This window comes from Trichechus manatus, unplaced genomic scaffold (genome assembly GCF_000243295.1).
Source record: "Trichechus manatus latirostris isolate Lorelei unplaced genomic scaffold, TriManLat1.0 scaffold00046, whole genome shotgun sequence".
NCBI lineage: Eukaryota > Metazoa > Chordata > Mammalia > Sirenia > Trichechidae > Trichechus > Trichechus manatus.
This window is the reverse complement of record NW_004443982.1, coordinates 5,442,500-5,462,049: the sequence shown is the minus strand read 5'-3', so window position 1 is coordinate 5,462,049 and position 19,550 is coordinate 5,442,500. Positions and strand designations below refer to the sequence as shown.

Below are 19,550 nucleotides of genomic sequence, written 5' to 3'. Positions count from 1 at the left end.
ATTTCTAGATTCTTTATTTTGGGAGCTTGCTTAAGCTATCATGGATTGCCTCTTTATGTTATTTGATATTGACTGTTGTCTCTGAGCCATCAATAAGTTATTATATTTATTTATTTTATGTTTGCTTACTGTGTCCTAGCTTCTTGTTTTGTTTTGATATGCCCAAATAGGGTGCTTGTATGAGCTAGTTTGATTTTTGGCACCTTTGAAGCTCTAATGTCCTGTCACCAGGTGGTTAGATCTATTACTAGGTATGTGAGTTCAGGAGTCTGCTCACTCCTCCTATATGGATTCAGCTTAGTTGTCCAGATAGATAGCCACCACGTGTGTGGTGTAGGCTTTCACTTACAGTCCTAGACAGGCATGGGTGATTGGTGTAGGCACAGGCATTTGGCTGCATCAGGGGGACAGACTCTGAGCAAGGAAGTGGGCTGACAGCCACCCCCAAGTCCAGGTGAAGGCGTGTCCCTGTTCTCTAGGGCACGTAGGTGGGTGGGTTTTGCAGCCAGACTATGAGCACCTAATGCTGTTGACTGTAAGGACTGGGGGGCACCTCTTATTTATGGGCCCCTAACGCAGGGGGCTATGTGGTGAGGGTGGAGCCACCAGTCCTCAGGCCGCTGATGTGAGTAGGTGAAGACCCTGCTCAATGAGCAAAGCAGTGTGAAATGTCAAGAACCTGCCACTTTACAGCTGAAACAGTTGAAGTTAGAGTTCTGGTATATACCGTTGTACTGCGGTAATGAGGGCCTACGCTGTTGAAATGTGCCCACACAAGTCTATGCAGGGGGAAAGGCACTCAAAGTCTGTGGATCCCTCATGTCTCTGCGTAGGCAAAGGAGTTGTGCCTAACTACCCTGGTTTCCTGACTTAGGGGAGCCGGCAGTTTATTTTTTCCCGTTTGTTAATTTGTTCACCCTCCAAGGCCAGGAGAATGGCTCAGGGCATGTGGTGGTTCCTACTTCCGGCCCAGGGGAGTCAGAAATTGCTGAAGCCGGTCCAGGACCCAGTGCAGAGCAGGGAGTGGGGAGGTAAATGGGAGAGAGGTTTTTCCCTAAGGGGGGTGTTTTTGATCCACGCTGTAAGCCGTATGCAAGTACTTATCTTGCACCAATCCCAGGCTGCTTCTCATTGTTTCTGGGCAGCTGTGTAGCGTCTCTGGTGTTGGGTCTCTCCTGGTGTGGAAAATGCTCCTCCTGAGCACTGCTACTTGCCTGCCTCACCACTCACCCTCGAGCTGATCAGGCTTGAAGGGATCAGGCTCTCACCAGGTCAGGACTGGAAACTCCTTTCTGCTTCCGAACTGCCTCTCCCTCCCTCCTGCCACTCAGTCATGTTCCTGAACTCTGCCTTTGATGTTCAGTGCTCCCAGATTGCCATATATAATCGACTCACTTGTTTTTTCAGGTCTTTGTTGTAAGAGGGTCCACCTGAAGCGTCTTGACTACTCCGCCATCTTGGCCCCGCGTTCAACCATTCTTTTTTAAAACCAGAATCCTAAAGGCTTCAGTGGACGAGACTTAAAATCCAGAGTGCTGTGGCTGAGTTCCGTTATCTTACAATCAGTTACTAAGAGGAAAAGGAATCTATGGCCTGTGGCTTACATAAATGATAGCTTTTGGGATACAGGTTAGAGGGACAGCATACCTTTTGTAGGGTATGAGTCACATGCTGCCACAGAAGAGAATTAATGAAGGAACAATTTCCAGCTTTACATGTCTGTTACATTTAATAACTATATTCCTATAACATAGGCTAGAGCTATTCATAATTTTCCAATTCATAAAAATTTTGTATTACTAACAAAAAAAGCCATGGTGACTTTCTAAAGGGAAGAAAATGAATAGCTCTTTGTGGGATTCTTTTTTCCTAAATGTCAATGATCATAAAACTTTTGGCTTCTATTCATTATAGATGTACATTACCAAATATGTTTTTCCTTGACTGCAGTGCCCTGTAGATGTTTGGGTAATAAAAACTCTCCTCACCCTATAAATATAAATTTGAGGAGGCCAGTATTGAGTACTTGTACATTTGAGTACTTGTACATTCCAGGGTATGAAGAAATAATCAGTGCTGAATTTATAAAGTCATTTATTCAAAAAGTGAAACAGAAGAAATTGAAAGTCAGCCTTGTGTCTGTACTTCTACAATTTGCAGTGTCTCAAAAGTCCCAGCATCAATCATGCAACCAAATATGGCTATTGCTCAAATGCTTTCTCTAAAGTGTCTCCCTAGGCACATAATTGTATATCAATTGTGGTGATGTAGGTACTTGTACTTCCAATTAATTGAATGATACTTGGCTTTGTTCACCTCTATTCACTCAAGCCATAGTCTGTCATGCCTACTTCCCCATGCACAATAATTGCAGCACAGACACTCCTCTTCCCTACTATGAGCTATCCGATGTATACTGAGTTGTGATTTCCAGGTGAAGGCTTTTTCTGTCACTGGCTTTATAGAGTTTTTCTCCACTGTGAGTTTTTCTGGTGTTCAATGAGATTTGATCTGTCATTGAAGGCCTTCTGACATTCTATACAAACATAAGGTTTCTTTGCTGTATGAATTATCTGACGCATACTTAGTGTTGCCTTCTGGATGAAAGCTTTCCCACAATTACTGCATTCATAGTGTCTCTCTCCAGCATGAGATTTCTGATGTATATTGAGACTTGACTTCCAGGTGAAGGTTTTTCCACAGTCACCACATTTATAGGGTTTCTCTCTAGTATGAACTTTCTGGTGTGTAAGCAGATTGGACCTGTCATTGAATGCCTTTCCACATTCAGCACATATATATGGTTTCTCTCCTGTGTGAATGTGCTGATGCACATGGAGTTGTGACTTCTTAGTAAAGCATTTCCCACAATCACTGCATTCATAAGGTTTCTCTCCAGTATGAATTCTGTGATGTGCAATGAAGTGTGATTTTTGGATGAAAGCCTTCCCACATTCAGGACAAACATAGGGTTTCTCTCCTGTATGGATTCTCTGATGCACACTTAGTGTTGATTTCTGGATAAAGGCTTTCCCACATTCATTGCATTCATAGTGTCTCTCTCCAACATGAGATTTCTGATGTATTTTGAGGCGTGACTTCCATATAAAGGCTTTTCCACAGCCATTACATTTATAGGGTTTCTCTCCAGTATGAGTTTTCTGGTGTTTAATGAGATTTGACTGGTCAGTGAAAGCCTTCCCACATTCAGTACACATATAGGGTTTCTCTCCAGTATGAGTTTTCTGATGTGTAATGAGATTTGTCCTATGACTGAAAACCTTCCCACATTCTGTACATACATAGGGTTTCTCTCCTGTGTGAATTCTCTGATGCACATGAAGTTGTGAGTTTTTAGAGAATGATTTCCCACAGTCACTGCATTCATAAGGTTTTTCTCCAGTATGAATTCTCTGATGTGTATTAAAGTGTGATTTCTGGATGAAGGCCCGCCCACATTCAGTGCATACATAGGGTTTCTCTCCTGTATGAATTCTCTGATGCATTCTAAGGGCTGATTTTCTTGCGAAGGCTTTCCCACATTCATTGCATCCATAATGTCTCTCTCCAGTATGAGTTTTCTGATGTATATTGAGGTCTGAATTCTGGGAGAAGGCTTTTCCACATTCACTGCATTCATAAGGTTTTTCTCCTGTATGAATTCTCAGATGTCTAACGAGATCTGATCTCTGGAAAAAGGCTTTTCCACATTTGTTACATTTATAGGGTTTCTGCCCAGTATGAATCTTCTGATGTGTAATGAGGTTTGATTTGAGAGTAAAGGCCTTACCACATTGAATGCATATATAGGGTTTCTCTCCTGCATAAACTCTCTGATGTACATCAATTTCTGGCTTTTGAGTGAAGACTTTCTCACTTTTGTTACATTCATAGGATTTCTCTGCTGCATGAACTCTCTGATGATGCTCAAAGAGATGTGACTTCTGGGTGAAGCCCTTTACATAGTCAGTACATAAATAAAGTTTCTCCCTAGTATGAACTTTCTGATGGTGGATGAGGACTTGTTTGTGGCTGAAATGTTTCTCTAACTGATTATGTTCACAGGAATTTACTTCTGTATTAGAATCTTCATTCTTAGTAAAGGAAGAGCTATGGAAATTGTTACCATTTCCAAAACTCTTTTCAAAGTTGTTTGTCGCATTGCTTTTATTATGATTATGTAGGTTAAAAGTATGCTTCAAACTCTTTCCAAATGTGTCATAGTTATGAAGTCTTTTTCTTGAAGGGACAAGCTTGGTACTCACATGAATTATGTTTCCAATGTTTTTACATCCATAGCCCTTCTCCTTAATCAATATTTTCACATGAGTTAAAGGATTATTCTGGTTCCTTTGGTATCTCTCCAGCTGGTCATTATCTTGCCGTAGTTCTTCTAAAATAGAACACACTGAATCTTCCCCTGTGGATTGGTCAAATCTCTCACAGTGGAATGAAACTTCTCCAGAAATTCCCTGTTGCTGGGTTTGCCCAATATCCTCATCTAAAAAGAAAAATTAAAAAATGAAAATGACACAAAGAACAATTAGCAGAGGCTATAGGGTACATGTAACTCAGACAGGCTGAATACAGAGAAAGGGAAGAGTCCATGTGATGATAATGATAATGTGATAATAAAAAATTCATATAGAACACTTAACATATGCAAAACAATTATATACCATTTATTATGTACCAGGCCCTGTTCCAAGTGTAAAAATAGTTCATTTAATCTTCACTACATCCTTACGTGGTAGGTACCATTATTAATCGTGTTTTATGGATGAGGAAACAGAGGCACAGAGAAGTTATGCAACTTGCTGAAGATACAATGGCTAAATATGTGGGAGAGATGGGATTTGAACTCTGGGACTCTAGCTCCACTTATGTAGGAGGTCTGGATAGTGAGTAGAGTAACCAGAAGAAATTGAAAAGTCTGTTAAAGGGAAGCCTAGCCATGGAAGAAATATTTCCAGAATATATGTCCTTATTACATATCAGCCCTAAAAACCTCACTAATCTCTTTGTTCCTCTTGCTTTTCCCTATGAACCATTGTGGGCATCAATGTTAAATTTATATTCTTCAAACACCAATCCCTTCATATCTGTAGGAAAAATGTTGCAACTTCAGCCATCCTGACATAGACAAACACTAAACAGGTATCTGTGCTGCAACCGTGTAACCAGCTGAAATTTTTCTTGGTCCCACAAATACATACTTTTAACAAGAAGTGCAAAATAGGAGAGGAAAAGCTATCTGTGGCAAACTGCAAGTCATGCACAAAAATCTATTCTCCCCTTCCTTCATAGTATTACAATGTAGCCAGGAACTTGGCTACCCAGCTATATTACATTTACCAGCCTCAGTTTGTTCTCAACAATGGAATATGAGCAGAAGTGATATGTACCACTTCCAGGCCAGAGCCTTAAGACAGTAGGTAAATCTCCTCCATGCCCCAACATTAACCACACAGCTGACAAAAATGCCCTGGGATATGGCAGAGTAATGACTTGGAACATGGTTCTTGAATGACCCATCAGGATCAGAGTTGACTTGTTTAACTGGACCCATTCACCTCAGAATTCTTACATGAGAGAGGATATATGTCAATATTAAGCTGTTGTTTTTGCTCCTCTATTCATATTTAAAATGTATTGCCCTTCTAGATATTAACTTTAATCTCAATACACCTCTATGGAGGCGATATTTGCAATGAATTTATAAAGCAGATACTTTACCACTTGTATCCATACTCAATTTGGCACAGTTTTGCATTATAACAGAACCAGTACACAAAGGCTGAAATTATTAACATTTCATGCAGTTGTCAACCCTTTCCAAATATAATCTATAGTCCCTTGATTTCCTCTGAGCTGACACTTGAAAAATCCTTCTGAAAGAGAGCAAAATATCCTCTTCTGCCTATCTCCACAAATTCAATAAATTTAAGCTTATGAAATGTTTCCTACATGCTTAGCTTTGTAAAACTGAAGAATAAGTGTGCCAGTTATCAATTTATTGCCTCTCAACTCCAAATTCACCATTCCTTGCCTGCTCTGCAAAAATGGATTTGGGCTCTTTAAATATATTTTTTTCCTTTCCCAGCTAGCATAATGTTAAGCTTTGTTAGTAGAAGGCAATGGAGAGACACTGTGGGAGGAAGCAGTTTCTCTTCCTGGTTCTAGTGGGCTCAGTTGGTAGGCTCTTCCAACATGGGCAGCTTCTCTAGTACCAGATTCCTACAGGGCAGGTGGCTTCTCTAACACTAAGCTCCTGCGGTGTGGACGACTTGTCAAGCATCCAGCTCCTGCAGCTCATATGCTTCCCAAGCACCCAAGCAAAAGTAGCTTCTCCAGCTCCAGGCTCCTGAAGTGCATGGCAGCCAGCAGTATCCAGCAGCTTATCCAAGCACGCCCCCCTCAGAGGATTTGTAGCAGAATACCTCCGGTGAGACACCTCCTCATGAACAACTTTCTCTGGCACCCTAGAGGGAAGAATTCCAGCAAATTTTGCAAGCATGACACCACAGCAACTCTTCTGTCATGCCATGAGTCGTGGCTATTCCCTCCCAACAAGGTCTGGATCTCATCTGTGGAGAATAAGAGAGGATCTTCCTCGGATGCTCTATCACAGCTCTAGGGTTACTGGATGTTCCTTATATCTGCTATTCCTTTATCCTTTAGCGTTCTCTTTACTTTTAGTAATCTCTCATTACTCCCATATCACTGTATCTAATAATTTTTTATATTAATTTTCCCTGTTCAAATTACTGTCTGGGTTCTCTCTCGTGGTCCGACTCTGAGTTATACAATGGGAAATAGGCTCTTAATTCTAGGGACTTCCTTAGAAAAGAGGTAAAATCCTCAGTTACCATACAATCCAAAATATTGTGGTTTTCTCTCAGTTTCTGTGGGATGGAGGATAAGAAAAAGGGAAGAGCCATATATGCTGGCCATTTCATGGAGCAGGTGAAGTCTGATTACAAGTTGAAAAATGTATTGTGCAAATAGACAGACCACAGAATAAAGAGTCAGATTCAGGAAAGACTATCAGATAGGGTAGACATTAAGGAAAAATGTTAAAAATAGAGTTGAGCGGAAGTTATGGAAATTATACAGATGCAAGTATAAACTGGAAATATGTGGCTGTGTTGTATATCTCATTGAAAAAAGATAGTAAACTTAGGGGGGCTGTGAGTTTATGTTAATGGGGGAGGAACAATTTGGAAAAGGAGAGTGAGAAAATGGTTGCACAACTTGAAGAATATAATCAATGTCATTGAATTGTATGTGTATAAATTGTTGAATTGGTATATGTTCTGCTGTGTATATTTTCATCAACAACAACAAAATAAATTGTTTAAAAAAACCATATGGAGCACAGTTCTACTCTGACACACATGGGGTCACCATGAGTCGGAGTCAACTTGATGGTAACTAGTTTGGTTATGTAACTTTAGCATCAGTCCTGAACTGTTTTATGTTTTCACAAAGTAACAGTGTTGTATTTTAATACCTCATTAAAATTTATGTTGCATTCTTAAGCACGAAAAAAAGAGTTTAATTGTCACATACTACGTAATGAGGAGTAATTGTAGGTTTGTTTCACAAAGCTCATGACAAGATAAACAGAACGTTTTAGATAATGAAATCTGTCATTAGCATTTAAAATCAACTATTAAAAAGAATGGAATCAGAAAATCTAATCAGAAACAGAAGAATCATAATCCAGGCATAAGAAAATATGGAACTGGTTTTGGGTGATATCACCAGGAACTGAGATGAAATGAGAGACGAACTGAGAAGAAGAACTGAGATTTTAAAAATCCTATTTTCCAGAGGTGAAATCACTCCAGAGTTTCACTGTTCAGCCGGGGATTGGACAGCCCCGTAAAACAAAACAGTCCTAATGAGGCACAGCAGTCCAGGGACAAGGACTAGAAGGCAGAAGGGGACAGGAAAGTTGGTGATAGGGAACCCAAGTTTGAGTAAGGACAGTGTTGACATGTAGTGGGGTTGTTAACCATTGTCATAGGGCAACATGTGTACTAACTGTTTAATGAGAAACTATTTTGTTCTGTAAACCTTCATCTAAAGTGAGAATCGGAAGAACGTAATCAACGTCACTGAATTGTGTGCATGTAGACATTTTTGAAATGGTGTCTCTTTGGCTATGTATATTTTCACCAAAAAAAAAAAAGTTGAGAAGGGAGAGGGTTGACATGTCGTGGCGTTGTTAACCAATGTCATAAAACAATACGTGTACTGACTGTTTAATGAGAAACTATTTGTTCTATAAACCTTCACCTAAAGTACAATAAAAAAAACTTAAAATAAAAAAAAGGAAGCTGGTGATAGGGAACCCAAGGTTGAGAAGGGACAGTGTTGACATGTCGTGGGGTTGTTAACCATTGTCATAAGGCAATATGTGTACTGTTTAATGAGAAACTATTTGTTCTGTAAACCTTCATCTAAGGTACCAAAAAAAAAAAAAAAGAAGAAGAAGAATTATCTATGTGAGATCAAATTGATAACAGAAACTCAAAAGGTTTGATGGGAAGCCTAGGGGGCAGTGAGTTGAAGAAAATGGTGATGGAATAACTTGGAAAAGGATAGTGAGAATAGCAGCACAACTGGAAGAATGTAATCAATGTCACTGAATTGTACATGTAGAAATTTTTGAAATGGTGTAATTTTGGCTATGTGTATTTTCATCAAAAAAAAAAAAGTCCCCCAAGGTCGAGAAGGGAGAGTGTTGACATGTCGTAGAGTCATTAACCAATGTCATAAAACAATATGTGTACTGACTGTTTAATGAGAAACTATTTGTTCTGTAAACCTTCACCTAAGGTACAATAAAAAAAATTTTTAATCCTATTTTCAAAAAGGGAAAAGCAGTAGGAACTGCAGAGTGATTAATTCAAAAATGGCTGAGAGGCAAAATTTAAGAAACACTGACAGAATTTGACAAAATTTGGAAGGTGAGAAGGTGATGACTAATTTCTGATGCATTGAGGATCAAGAGAAACATCTCATGGGAACTCTTTTGGTAGGTAAATATCGTACTGAAGTACCAATGAAAAGCAGACTGGATATGTCAAAACAGGGGTCATCAGAATTTCAGTATGGATGAATTCTTACACGTATATGAAGAAAAGACTGGTTAACAATACACAGGGTACCTAGGGGAACCTCGTTTATGGGAAAAACAAGGAACAGAAGGCTGGAAAGAAAAGGAAAATAATAAGTTGGGTGTAAATCAATAAGAAACTGACAGGAAAGTCAGTTGAAACAAAGGAAAACATTATGAACAAGTAATTCATAGGAGAGAAACTCAAATAGATAACAGATGAATAATTAAATGCTCAAACTAGTTACTAGAGAAATGCAAAACAAAAAATGAGATGCCACTTCATACCGATTGTTGGCCAAAAAATTAAAAACTTTAATACTACTAATTGTTAGCAGAAACTCTGGGAAAGCAGGAACTCTTGAGCACTATTGCTGGGAGTATAGACTAGTGCAGTCAACCTGAGAACAATATGGTGGTACTCAGTCAAATTCAGGATGAGAATACTCAGTGATCAGGCAAACCCTCTCTATATACATCTTTAAGAAGTTCTCACACCCCATAAGTGAACATTTATGTAGAAATATATTGCAGGGTTGTTTGTGTTAGCTGAGAGAGTTAGAGACAACCTCATGTGTCCATCATCACTTGATGAGCAATTAAGTAAGATATGGTGTTGGTGGCGCAGTGTTAAAGCACTCAGCTTCTAACCAAAATGTAGGCAGTTTGAATCCACCAGCTGCTCCATGGGAGAAAGACGTGGCAGTCTGATTTTGTAAAGATTACAGCCTTGGAAACCCTATGGGGTGGTTCTACTCTATCCTATAGGGTCACTATGAGTCGGAATCGACTTGATGGCAGTGGGTTTGGTTTTTGGTTTTATGGTGTTGGCACACTGTGGAATACTATGTAGCAGTTTGAAGGAATGAAGCCAGATGAACACGCTGCAATACAGACAGACCTTGGGAATGAGTGAAAAAAATGAACGGAATCAAGACACACAATACAGTATAATTTATATACATGAAAAATACACATGTAACACTGAAAACTATAAAACACTGCTGAAAGAAATTAAAGACCTAAATAAATGGAAATACATACTGTGTTCAGGGATTGGAACACTTAATACTGCTAACATGTCAATACTACTCAAAGAGATCTGAAGATTCAACTCAATACCTGTCAAAATTCCAGTAACTTTTGCAGAAATAGAAAAGCTGATCCTCAAATTCATATAAAATTGCAGGGGTCCTGAACAGCCAAAGCAATCTTGAACAAGCAGGAGAGCTCACACTTCCTGATTTCTAAGGATACTACTATAAAAGCTACAGTAATCAAAAAAAATGTGGTACTGGTATAAGGATACACATATAGACAAATGGTATAGAACTGAGAGTTCAGAAATAAACCCATGCATCTATGACTAATTGATTTTTGACAAGGGTGCCAAGTCTATTTAATGGGGAAAGAATAGCTCTTTAATAAACGGTACTGAGAAAACCAGATCTCCACGTGCAAAAGAATGAAGTCAGACCAACAACTCATACCACATACAAAAGTTAACTCAAAATGGATCAGTGACCTAAATATAAGAACTAAAACCATAAAACTCTTAGAACAAAACATAGAGGTAAAACTTGAAGCTCTACGTTTTGACAATAGGTTCTTAGATATAACACCAAAAGCACGAGCACCAAAAGAAAAATTAGACAAATTGGATTTCATCAAAATGAAAAATTTTTGTGCACTAAAGGACTTTATCAAGAAAGTGAAGAGAAAACCTGTAGAATAGGAGAAAATATGCGGGAACCATATATCCGATAAGGGTTTAACCCATTAAAAAAAAAACCAAACCTGTTGCCGTTGACTCAATTCTGACTCATAGCGACCCAACAGCGACCTTATATGACAGGGTAGAAATGCCGCGTAGAACTTCCAAGGATTTGAACTGCTGACCTTTTGGTTAGCAGCCGAGCTCTTAACCACTGCGCCATAATGGTTTAACATCAGAATATATAAAGAACTCGTACAACTCAACAATAAAAACACAAACAACTCAATTAGAAGGGCAAAGGATATGAACAGACATTTCTCCAAAGAAGATATACAAATGGCCAATAAGCACATGAAAACATGCTCAAGGTCGTTAGTGATTAGGGAAACGCAAATCAAAACTACAATGAGATACCACTTCACACCCTCTAGAATGGCTACTATTAGAAAAAACGGAAACTAACAAGTGTTGGGAGGATGTGGAGAAATTGGAACTGTCATGTTTTGTTCTACCACTTGTCTGTCAGTTTGTTGTACTGTGGTGGCTTGTGTGTTGCTGTGATGCTGGAAGCTATGCCACCGGTATTTCAAATACCAGCAGAGTCACTCATGGTGGACAGGTTTCAGCAGAGCTCCCAGACTAAGATAGACTAGGAAGACGGGCGGGGTGGTCAACTTCTGAAAAAATCGGCCAGTGAAAACCTTATGAACAGCAGCAGAACATTGTCTGATATGGCGCTAGAAGATGAGCCCCTCAGGTTGGAAGGGACTCAAAATACGACTGGGGAAGAGCTGCCTCCTCAAAGTAGAGTTGACCTTAATGACCTGGATGGAGTCAAGCTTTTGGTACCTTCATTTGCTGATGTGGCATGACTCAAAATGAGAAGAAACAGCTGCAAACATTATTAATAATCAGAACGTGGAATGTATGAAGTATGAATCTGGGAAAATTGGAAGTCATCAAAATGAAATGGAACACATAAAGATCGATATCCTAGGCATTAGTGAGCTGAAATGGACTGGTATTAGCCATTTTGAATCGCACAAACATATGGTCTACTATGCTGGGAATGATAAAGAGGAATGGTGTCGCATTCATTGTCAAAAAGAACATTTCAAGATCTTTCCTGAAGTACGACACTGTCAGTGATAGGATAATATCCATACGCCTACAATGAAGACCAGACAAGTTGTGAGACGACATCAAGGACATCATACATGAAGAAAGCAAGAGGTCATTAAAAAGACAGGAAAGAAAGAAAAGATCAAAATGGATGTCAGAAGAGACTCTGAAACTTGCTCTTGAATGTACAGCAGCTAAAGCGAATGAAAGAAATGATGAAGTAAAAGAACTGAATAGATTTCAAAGGGCAGCTCAAGAAGACAAAATAACTATTATAATGAAATGTGCAATGAACTGGAGTTTAAAAACCAAAGGGGAAGAACACACTCGGCATTTCTCAAGCTGCAAGAACTGAAGAAAAAAATTCAAGCCTCAAGTTGCAATACTGAAGGATTCTATGGGCAAAATACTGAACGACTCAGGAAGCACCAAAAGCAGATGGAAGGAATACACAGAGTCACAGAACCAAAAAGAATTGGTCGACACTCAACTATTTCAAGAGGTAGCATATGATCAAGAACCAATGGTACTGAAGGAAGAAGTCCAAGTTGTACTGAAGGCATTGGCGGAAAACAAGGCTCCAGGAATTGACGGAATCCCAATCGAGATGTTTCAACAAATGGATGCAACACTGGAAGCACTCACTCATCTATGCCAAGAGATTTGGAAGACAGCTACGTAGCCAACTGACTGGAAGAGATCCATATTTGTGCCTATTCCAAAGAAACGTGATCCAACAGAATGTGGAAATTATCGAACAATATCATTAGTATCACTCGCAAGTAAACTTTTGCTGACGATAATTCAAAAGTGGTTGCAGCAGTACATGAACAGGGAACTGCCAGAAGTTCAAGCCGGATTCAGAAGAGGACGTGGAACAAGGGATATCACTGCAGATGTCAGAGGGATCTTGGCTGAAAGCAGAAAATACCAGAAAGTTGTTTCCCTGTGTTTTATTGACTATGCAAAGTCATTCGACTGTGTGGATCATAAAAAATTATGGATAACACTGCAAAGAATGGAAATTCCAGAACACTTAATTGTGCTCCTGAGGAACTTGTACATAGCCCAAGAGACAGTCATTTGGACAGAACAAGGGGATACTGCATGGTTTAAAATCAGGAAAGCTGTGTGTCAGAGTTGTATCCTTTCACCATATTTATTCAATCTGTATGCTGAGCAAATAATCTGAGAAGCCGGACTATATGAAGAAGAATGGGGCATCAGGATTAGAGGCAGACTCACTAACAACCTGCAATATGCAGATGGCACAATCTTGCTTGCTGAAAGTGAAAAGGACTTGAAGCACTCACTGATAAAGATCAAAGACTACAGCCTTTAGTATGGATTTCACCTCAACATAAAGAAAACAAAAATCCTCTCCAATGGACCAATAAGCAATATCATGATAAAAAGAGAAAATATTGAAGTTGTCAAGGATTTCATTTTACTTGGATCCACAATCAACACCCATGGAAGCAGAAGTCAAGAAATGCAAACGATGTATTGCATTGGGCAAATCTGCTGCAAAAGACCTTTCTTTCTTTTTTTTCTTTTTATTGTGCTTTAGGTGAAAGTTTACAGCTCAAGTTAATTTCTCATACAAAAATTTATACACATATTGTTATGTGACACTAGTTGCAATCCCTAGTATGACAGCACACTCCCCTTTTCCATTCTGAGTTTCCCGTGTCCATCCAACCAGCTTTTGTCCCTTCCTGCCTTCTCATCCTTCTCCAGACAGGAGCCGCCCATTTGGTCTCATGTATCTGCTTGAACTAAGAAGCACGCTCTTCACAAGTACTATTTTATGTTTTATAATTCAGTCTAATCTTTGTCTGAAGAGTGGGCTTCGGGAATGGTTTCAGTTCTGGGTTAACAGAGTGTCCAGGGGCCTTAGCTTCGAGGGTTCCTCCAGTCTCAGTCAGACCATTAAGTCTGAAAATTGTTAAAAAGCAAAGATGTCACTTTGAGGTCTACGGTGTGCTTGACCCAAGCCATGGTATTTTCAATTGTCTCATATGCATGTGAGGGCTGGACTATGAATAAGGAAGACGGAAGAAGAATTGATGCCTTTGAATTATGATGTTGGCAAAGAATATTGAATATACTATGGGCTACCAGAGGAACAAACAAATCTGTCTCAAAAGAAGTACAGCCAGAATGCTCCTTAGAAGCGAGGATGGCGAAACTTCATCTCACGTATTTTGGACATGTTATCAGGAGGCAGTAGTCCCTGTAGAAGGATATCACGCTTGGTAAAGTAGAGGGTCAGCAAAAGAGAGGAAGACCCTCAATGAAACAGATTGATACAGTGGCTGCAACTATGAGCTCAAGCACAGCAATGATTGTGAGGATGGCCCAGGACTGGGCAGTGTTTTGTTCTGTTGTACACAGGGTGGCTATGAGTCAGAACCGACCTGATGGCACCTAACAACAACAACATGCATTGTTGGTGGAAAAATAAAATGGTGCAGCCACTATGGAAAACAGGTTGATGGTACTCAAAAAGTTAAAAATAGAATTACCATATGGCCCAGCAATGCCACTCGTAGGCATATACCCAAGAGACTTGAAATTAAGGACTCAAACAGATACTTGTACACAAATGGTCACTGCAACATTATTTCACAATAGCCAAAAGATGGAAACAACCCAAGTGTCCATCAACAGATGAATGGATAAAGAAAATGTGATATATACATGCAATGGAATATTATTCAGCCATATGGAGAAATTAAATTCTGATACATGCTACAACATGCATGAACCTTGAAAATATCATGCTGAGTAATATAAGTCAGACACAAAAGGGCAAATATTGTATGATTCCACTTATGTAAATATCTAGAATAGGCAAATGCATAGACAAAACTTTATTAGTTGTTACCAGGGGCTGGGGAAAAGAGTGAATGGAAGTTGTTACTGAAAGAGTACTGAGTTTCTGTTTGGGGTGATGTAAAAGTTTTGGAAATGAATAGTGGTGACAGCAGCATAACATGGTAAATGTAATTAATGTCACTGAATTACACACTTTAAAAAGATTAAAATGGCAAACATTTATATATATATATATATATATATATAACCACAATAAAATTTAAAAGAAATACATACTCATAAACCAATGCTTCAGAATTTAAGAGAATACCACACAAATTCAAGGATGAAACCCATTAGACCAGTTGTCCATGGGAGGAGGTATGGGGAATGGATATGGAGAAATGGAACAAAAGGGAAGAAATTTTAAAATAACTGACTGTATAAGGAAAGGATTGAAGATCACAGGAAGGCAAGGGGTTAGGATAGATGAGGGATGGAATAGGAAGAATAAAAAGGTCCTAGATAAGATAGGGTGGTATATGACCCAGGATAGAGATTAGGAACAGCTCTTCTGCCAAAAACATATGAATTGTGTCCTCCCAAAATATGTGTTAGAGTCGTAACCCCTATTCCTGTGGATGTAGTCCCATTTGGAAATAGGGTTTTCTTTGTTATAATAATGAGGCCACATCAGTGTAGGGTGTATCCTTAACCTAATCACTTCTGAGTGATATAAATAGCAGCTTAGACACAGAGACAAGCAAGCACAAACAAGGGGATGATAAATACCAAATGGAGATCGCCAAGGAACTGAGGAATATGTTACAGGGCTACAGAAGCTAAAACAAGGATCTTCCTCCAGAGCCGACAGAGGGAGCAAGATTTCCTCTATAGCTGGTGCCCTGAATTCAGACTTCTAGCCTCCTGAACTGTGTGAAAATAAATTTCTGTTCTTTAAAGCCACCTACTTGTGGTATTTCTGTTACAGCAGCACTAGATAACTAAGACAGAATGTGGTACCAAGAGGTGGGGGTACTGCTCTAACAAATACCTAAAATGTAGAAGTGGTTTTGGAATTGGGTAACGGGTAGAGGCTACAGGAATTCTGATGTGTTTGATAGTAAGAGCCTAGATTGCCGTGAAGAGACTGTTGATAGAATTCTGGATATTAAGGGCAATTCTGATGAGGGCTCAGAAAGAATTAAGAGCTGTGGAGAAAGCTTCTATTGCCATGAACAGAACGTTGCTAGAAATGTGAACGTTAAATGTGCTTTTCTAATGAGACATTAAATGGAAATAATGAACAGGTTATTGGACACTGGAGGAGTGGTGATGCTTTCTATAAGGTGGAAAACAACTTGTCTGAATTATGTTCTAATGTTTTGTGGAAGGTAGAACTTGTAAGTGATGAACTTGGATATTTGGCTGAGTGGATTTCTGAGCGAAATCTTGAAGGGGCAGCATGGTTTCTCCTTGCCACTTATAGTAAATCTCAGGAAGAAAGAGATAGACTTAAAAATGAACTGTGCAAAATTAAACCAGAACTTAAAGATTTGGAAAATTCTATTGTACAACTAAGGAAACATATCCTGGAACTTTCACCAAGGGCGTGGCTACACAATCCTTTGCAAAGAGATTAGGCCTGTGACTGATGGATCTAATCAACCACCGCAGCATAAATCCTGTCAGCTTAGGTTGAAAGAGACAGAGACAGGACAAAATGAAGGAAAACTGTCTGACTCCTAGAATTGACAGGCAGGAAATGGGCTAATGGAGCTACTTGGGGGTGAACATTTATTGTCCTCCAAGAAAAGGAAAGCACCATCCCAGGAACTGTTTGGAGATAAGCAGAACTGTTAGAAGGACGGGGTGGGGCGGGGGAGGGGAGGGCTGCCTCTGTTTCAAGGGCTAGAACCACAGCTTCCCAGGTTTCAGAGAGTGGAACCACAGCTTCTTCCACCTTGGTTCCAGAGGGTGAGGCTGCTGTTCAGGTGGGCCAAGACAGTGGGGCCACCACCCAAAGTTGAGAGGGCAGGACTGCCATGCCCATGAGCCAGGAGAATGGGGCTGCCCAGGGCTGAGGGGCTGGGGTCACCATTCAGGTGGACCAGGAGAATGAGGCTGCCCAAAGCCAAGGGAGCTGGGTTGCTATGCCAGTGGGCCTGGAAGGCGGGGCTGATGCCCAGAGCAGAGAGGCTTCCACCCAGAATCTGGAGAGCATGGCCAATGTCCAGAGTCTGGAGGGTGGGGCCATTGCCCAGATGGTCCCAGGGAACAGAGGATTATTTTCAAGCCTTGAGAGCTAATGAAATTTGCTCTGCTGGATCATGGACTTGCTTGGTACCCATGACCCCTTCTTTTCCTCCAATGTTGCCTATTTGGAATGGGAATGTCTACCTTGTGCCTATTCTACCATTGTACTTTGGAAACAGGTAATGGGTATTCTAATTTTTACAGGTCCACAGATGGAGAGGAATTGTGCTCTAGGACAGAACACACCCAGTATCACTAGTACTTGATTTAGATGATTCAGAAGATGAGATTTTGGACTTAGAGTTAATGCCAGAATGGAGAAGACTTTTGGGATGATGTGATGGAGTGAATGTGTTTTTGCATGTAGGAAGGACATGAATTTTGGGGGACTAAAGGGTGAAATGTTGTGGATTGAGTTGTGTCCCCAAAAAATATGTGTTGGAATCCTAACCCCTGTACCTGTGGATGTAATTCCATTTGGAAATAGGGTTTTCTTTTTTATGCTAATGAGGCCATATTAGTATAGGGAGTGTCCTAAACCTAATCATTTCTGAGTGATATAAAGAGCAGCTTAGATTCAGAGACAAGCAAGCACAAAAGTGGGGCAGATAGATGCCACGTGGAGATTGCCAAGGAACTGAGGAACACTGGGGCTACAGAAGCTGATAAGGATCTTCCCCCAGAGCTGACAGAGAGGGAACCTCCTCCTATAGCCAGCACCCTAAATTCAGACTTCTAGCCTCCTGAACTGTGTGCAAATAAATTTCTGTTCTTTAAAGCCACCTACTTGTGGTATTTCTATTAGAGCAGTACTAGGAAACTAAGACAGCAAGGGTCATACACGGAGGTGGCATTTAGGAATCTGAAGAGCTAATGTCAACTATCTCCAAGCAACTCCAAAAGTTTAGAATCTTTATGATGGGTTATCTTCACAGCATTTAAAAGGCATCAGCCTCTTCTAGAAAAAGTGAGATTTACTTCCATGTTTCCCACCTGCCTGGGTACTCACCCGAACGGCTCTGATGTGCAGGTTCCCCCTCCAGCATCCATGGCTCCTCCCCTTGCTCCAACTTGAAGATAACCTCAGGTTTGGGAACTTGGTATCCTGTTAACAGGACGTAATAACAGGATTGTGCCCAACTAATTAGGTTTCAAGGGCCTTTCAATGACACTCTCTATTTGCTTTTTAGAAGAGTAACAACATTTATAACAATAATATAATAATAGACAGGGGGCAGTGGTGGTTCAGTGGTAGAATTCTCGCCTTCCATGCAGGAGATCCAGGTTCAATTCCCAGCCAATGCACCTCATGAGCAGCCACCACCTGTCTATCAGTGGAGGCTTGCGTGTTGCTATGTTGCTGAACAGGTTTCAGTGGAGCGTCCAAATTAAGATGGACTAGGAAGAAAGACCTAGTGATCTACTTCCGAAAATCAGCCCATGAAAACCCTATGGATCACAATGGTTGGATCCACAACTGATCACGGGGATGGTGCAAGACTGGGCAGCATTTCGTTCCTCTGTGCATGGGGTCACCCTGAGTCGGGGTCTGACTTGATGGCAGCTAACAACAACAATCAAAATAGAGTAGTAATAATAATAATAAAGTAATAAATAATAATGTGTAAAATGTTCTGAAGGATCTCAGACAAATCAAGGACAACACCATCACACACTTCAGATGTCCTGCAGCACTCAGCAACTGAGAATGGAAAAACCCTCACTGAAGCACCTCGAAGATTCATAGGATGGCTGTACTTACCCACTGAGAGTAGGTGGCTGTAGTTCTCCAGCATCACATCCCGGTACAGACGTCTCTGAGCAGAGTCCAAGTGATGCCACTCCTCCCTGCTGAAGTCCACAGTGACATCTTCGAATGACACTGATACCTGTAACAACGCAATCCTGTTCAACGTGACATGGTCAGCACTGGGGATGGGAAGAAGATAAATAGGAAGTTGGGTTTTTTTAAATGATTTTTACCATATGCAACATGTAGAATTTTCACTAAACATCTAATTTTGTATTATATTTTGTGAGACAAAAAAAACTTATTAAAAGATCTTGACGTTCATTAATTTATTCACTAAGTTACTTTTTTTAAAATGAGGAGTAAAATACGCTCTCTTTAAGTCCTCTAATTAACTTAAGAACCAGATACAATACATTTACTGATTGATTATGTGCTAGATATTGTGCTAGAGGGGAGGCCCTGTGTGGTGCAAATGATTAAGCACTTGACTACTAGCTGAAAGTTTCATGGTTCAAACCCACCCAGAGGTGCCTTGAAAGACAGGCCTAGCGATCAGCTTTCAAAAGGTCATAGCCTTGGAGACCATCTGGATCACAGTTCTACTTTGCACACATGGGGTCGCCAGAGTCAGAACTGACTCAGTGGCAACTAACAACAACACTGCTAGGCAATGGCAATGCAGAGTTGAATAAAATATAAAATAACTTTGGAAGACACAAAGGAGGCTAAAAAACATTTGGAAGAAAAGTATGGAG

At 40.1% G+C, this 19,550-nt stretch overlaps 1 protein-coding gene across 1 annotated transcript; it reads right to left on the bottom strand.

Moving 5' to 3' along the window:
- Positions 1 to 1,952: 1,952 nt before the first annotated feature.
- ZNF41 (zinc finger protein 41) lies at positions 1,953 to 19,119 on the bottom strand. Its single transcript, XM_023731878.1, is given in 4 exon segments — positions 1,953 to 2,488; positions 2,490 to 4,501; positions 18,052 to 18,147; positions 18,805 to 19,119. Coding segments are annotated over 4 exon segments (2,235 nt in total). The 5' UTR covers positions 18,839 to 19,119; the 3' UTR covers positions 1,953 to 2,395.
- Positions 19,120 to 19,550: the final 431 nt, after the last annotated feature.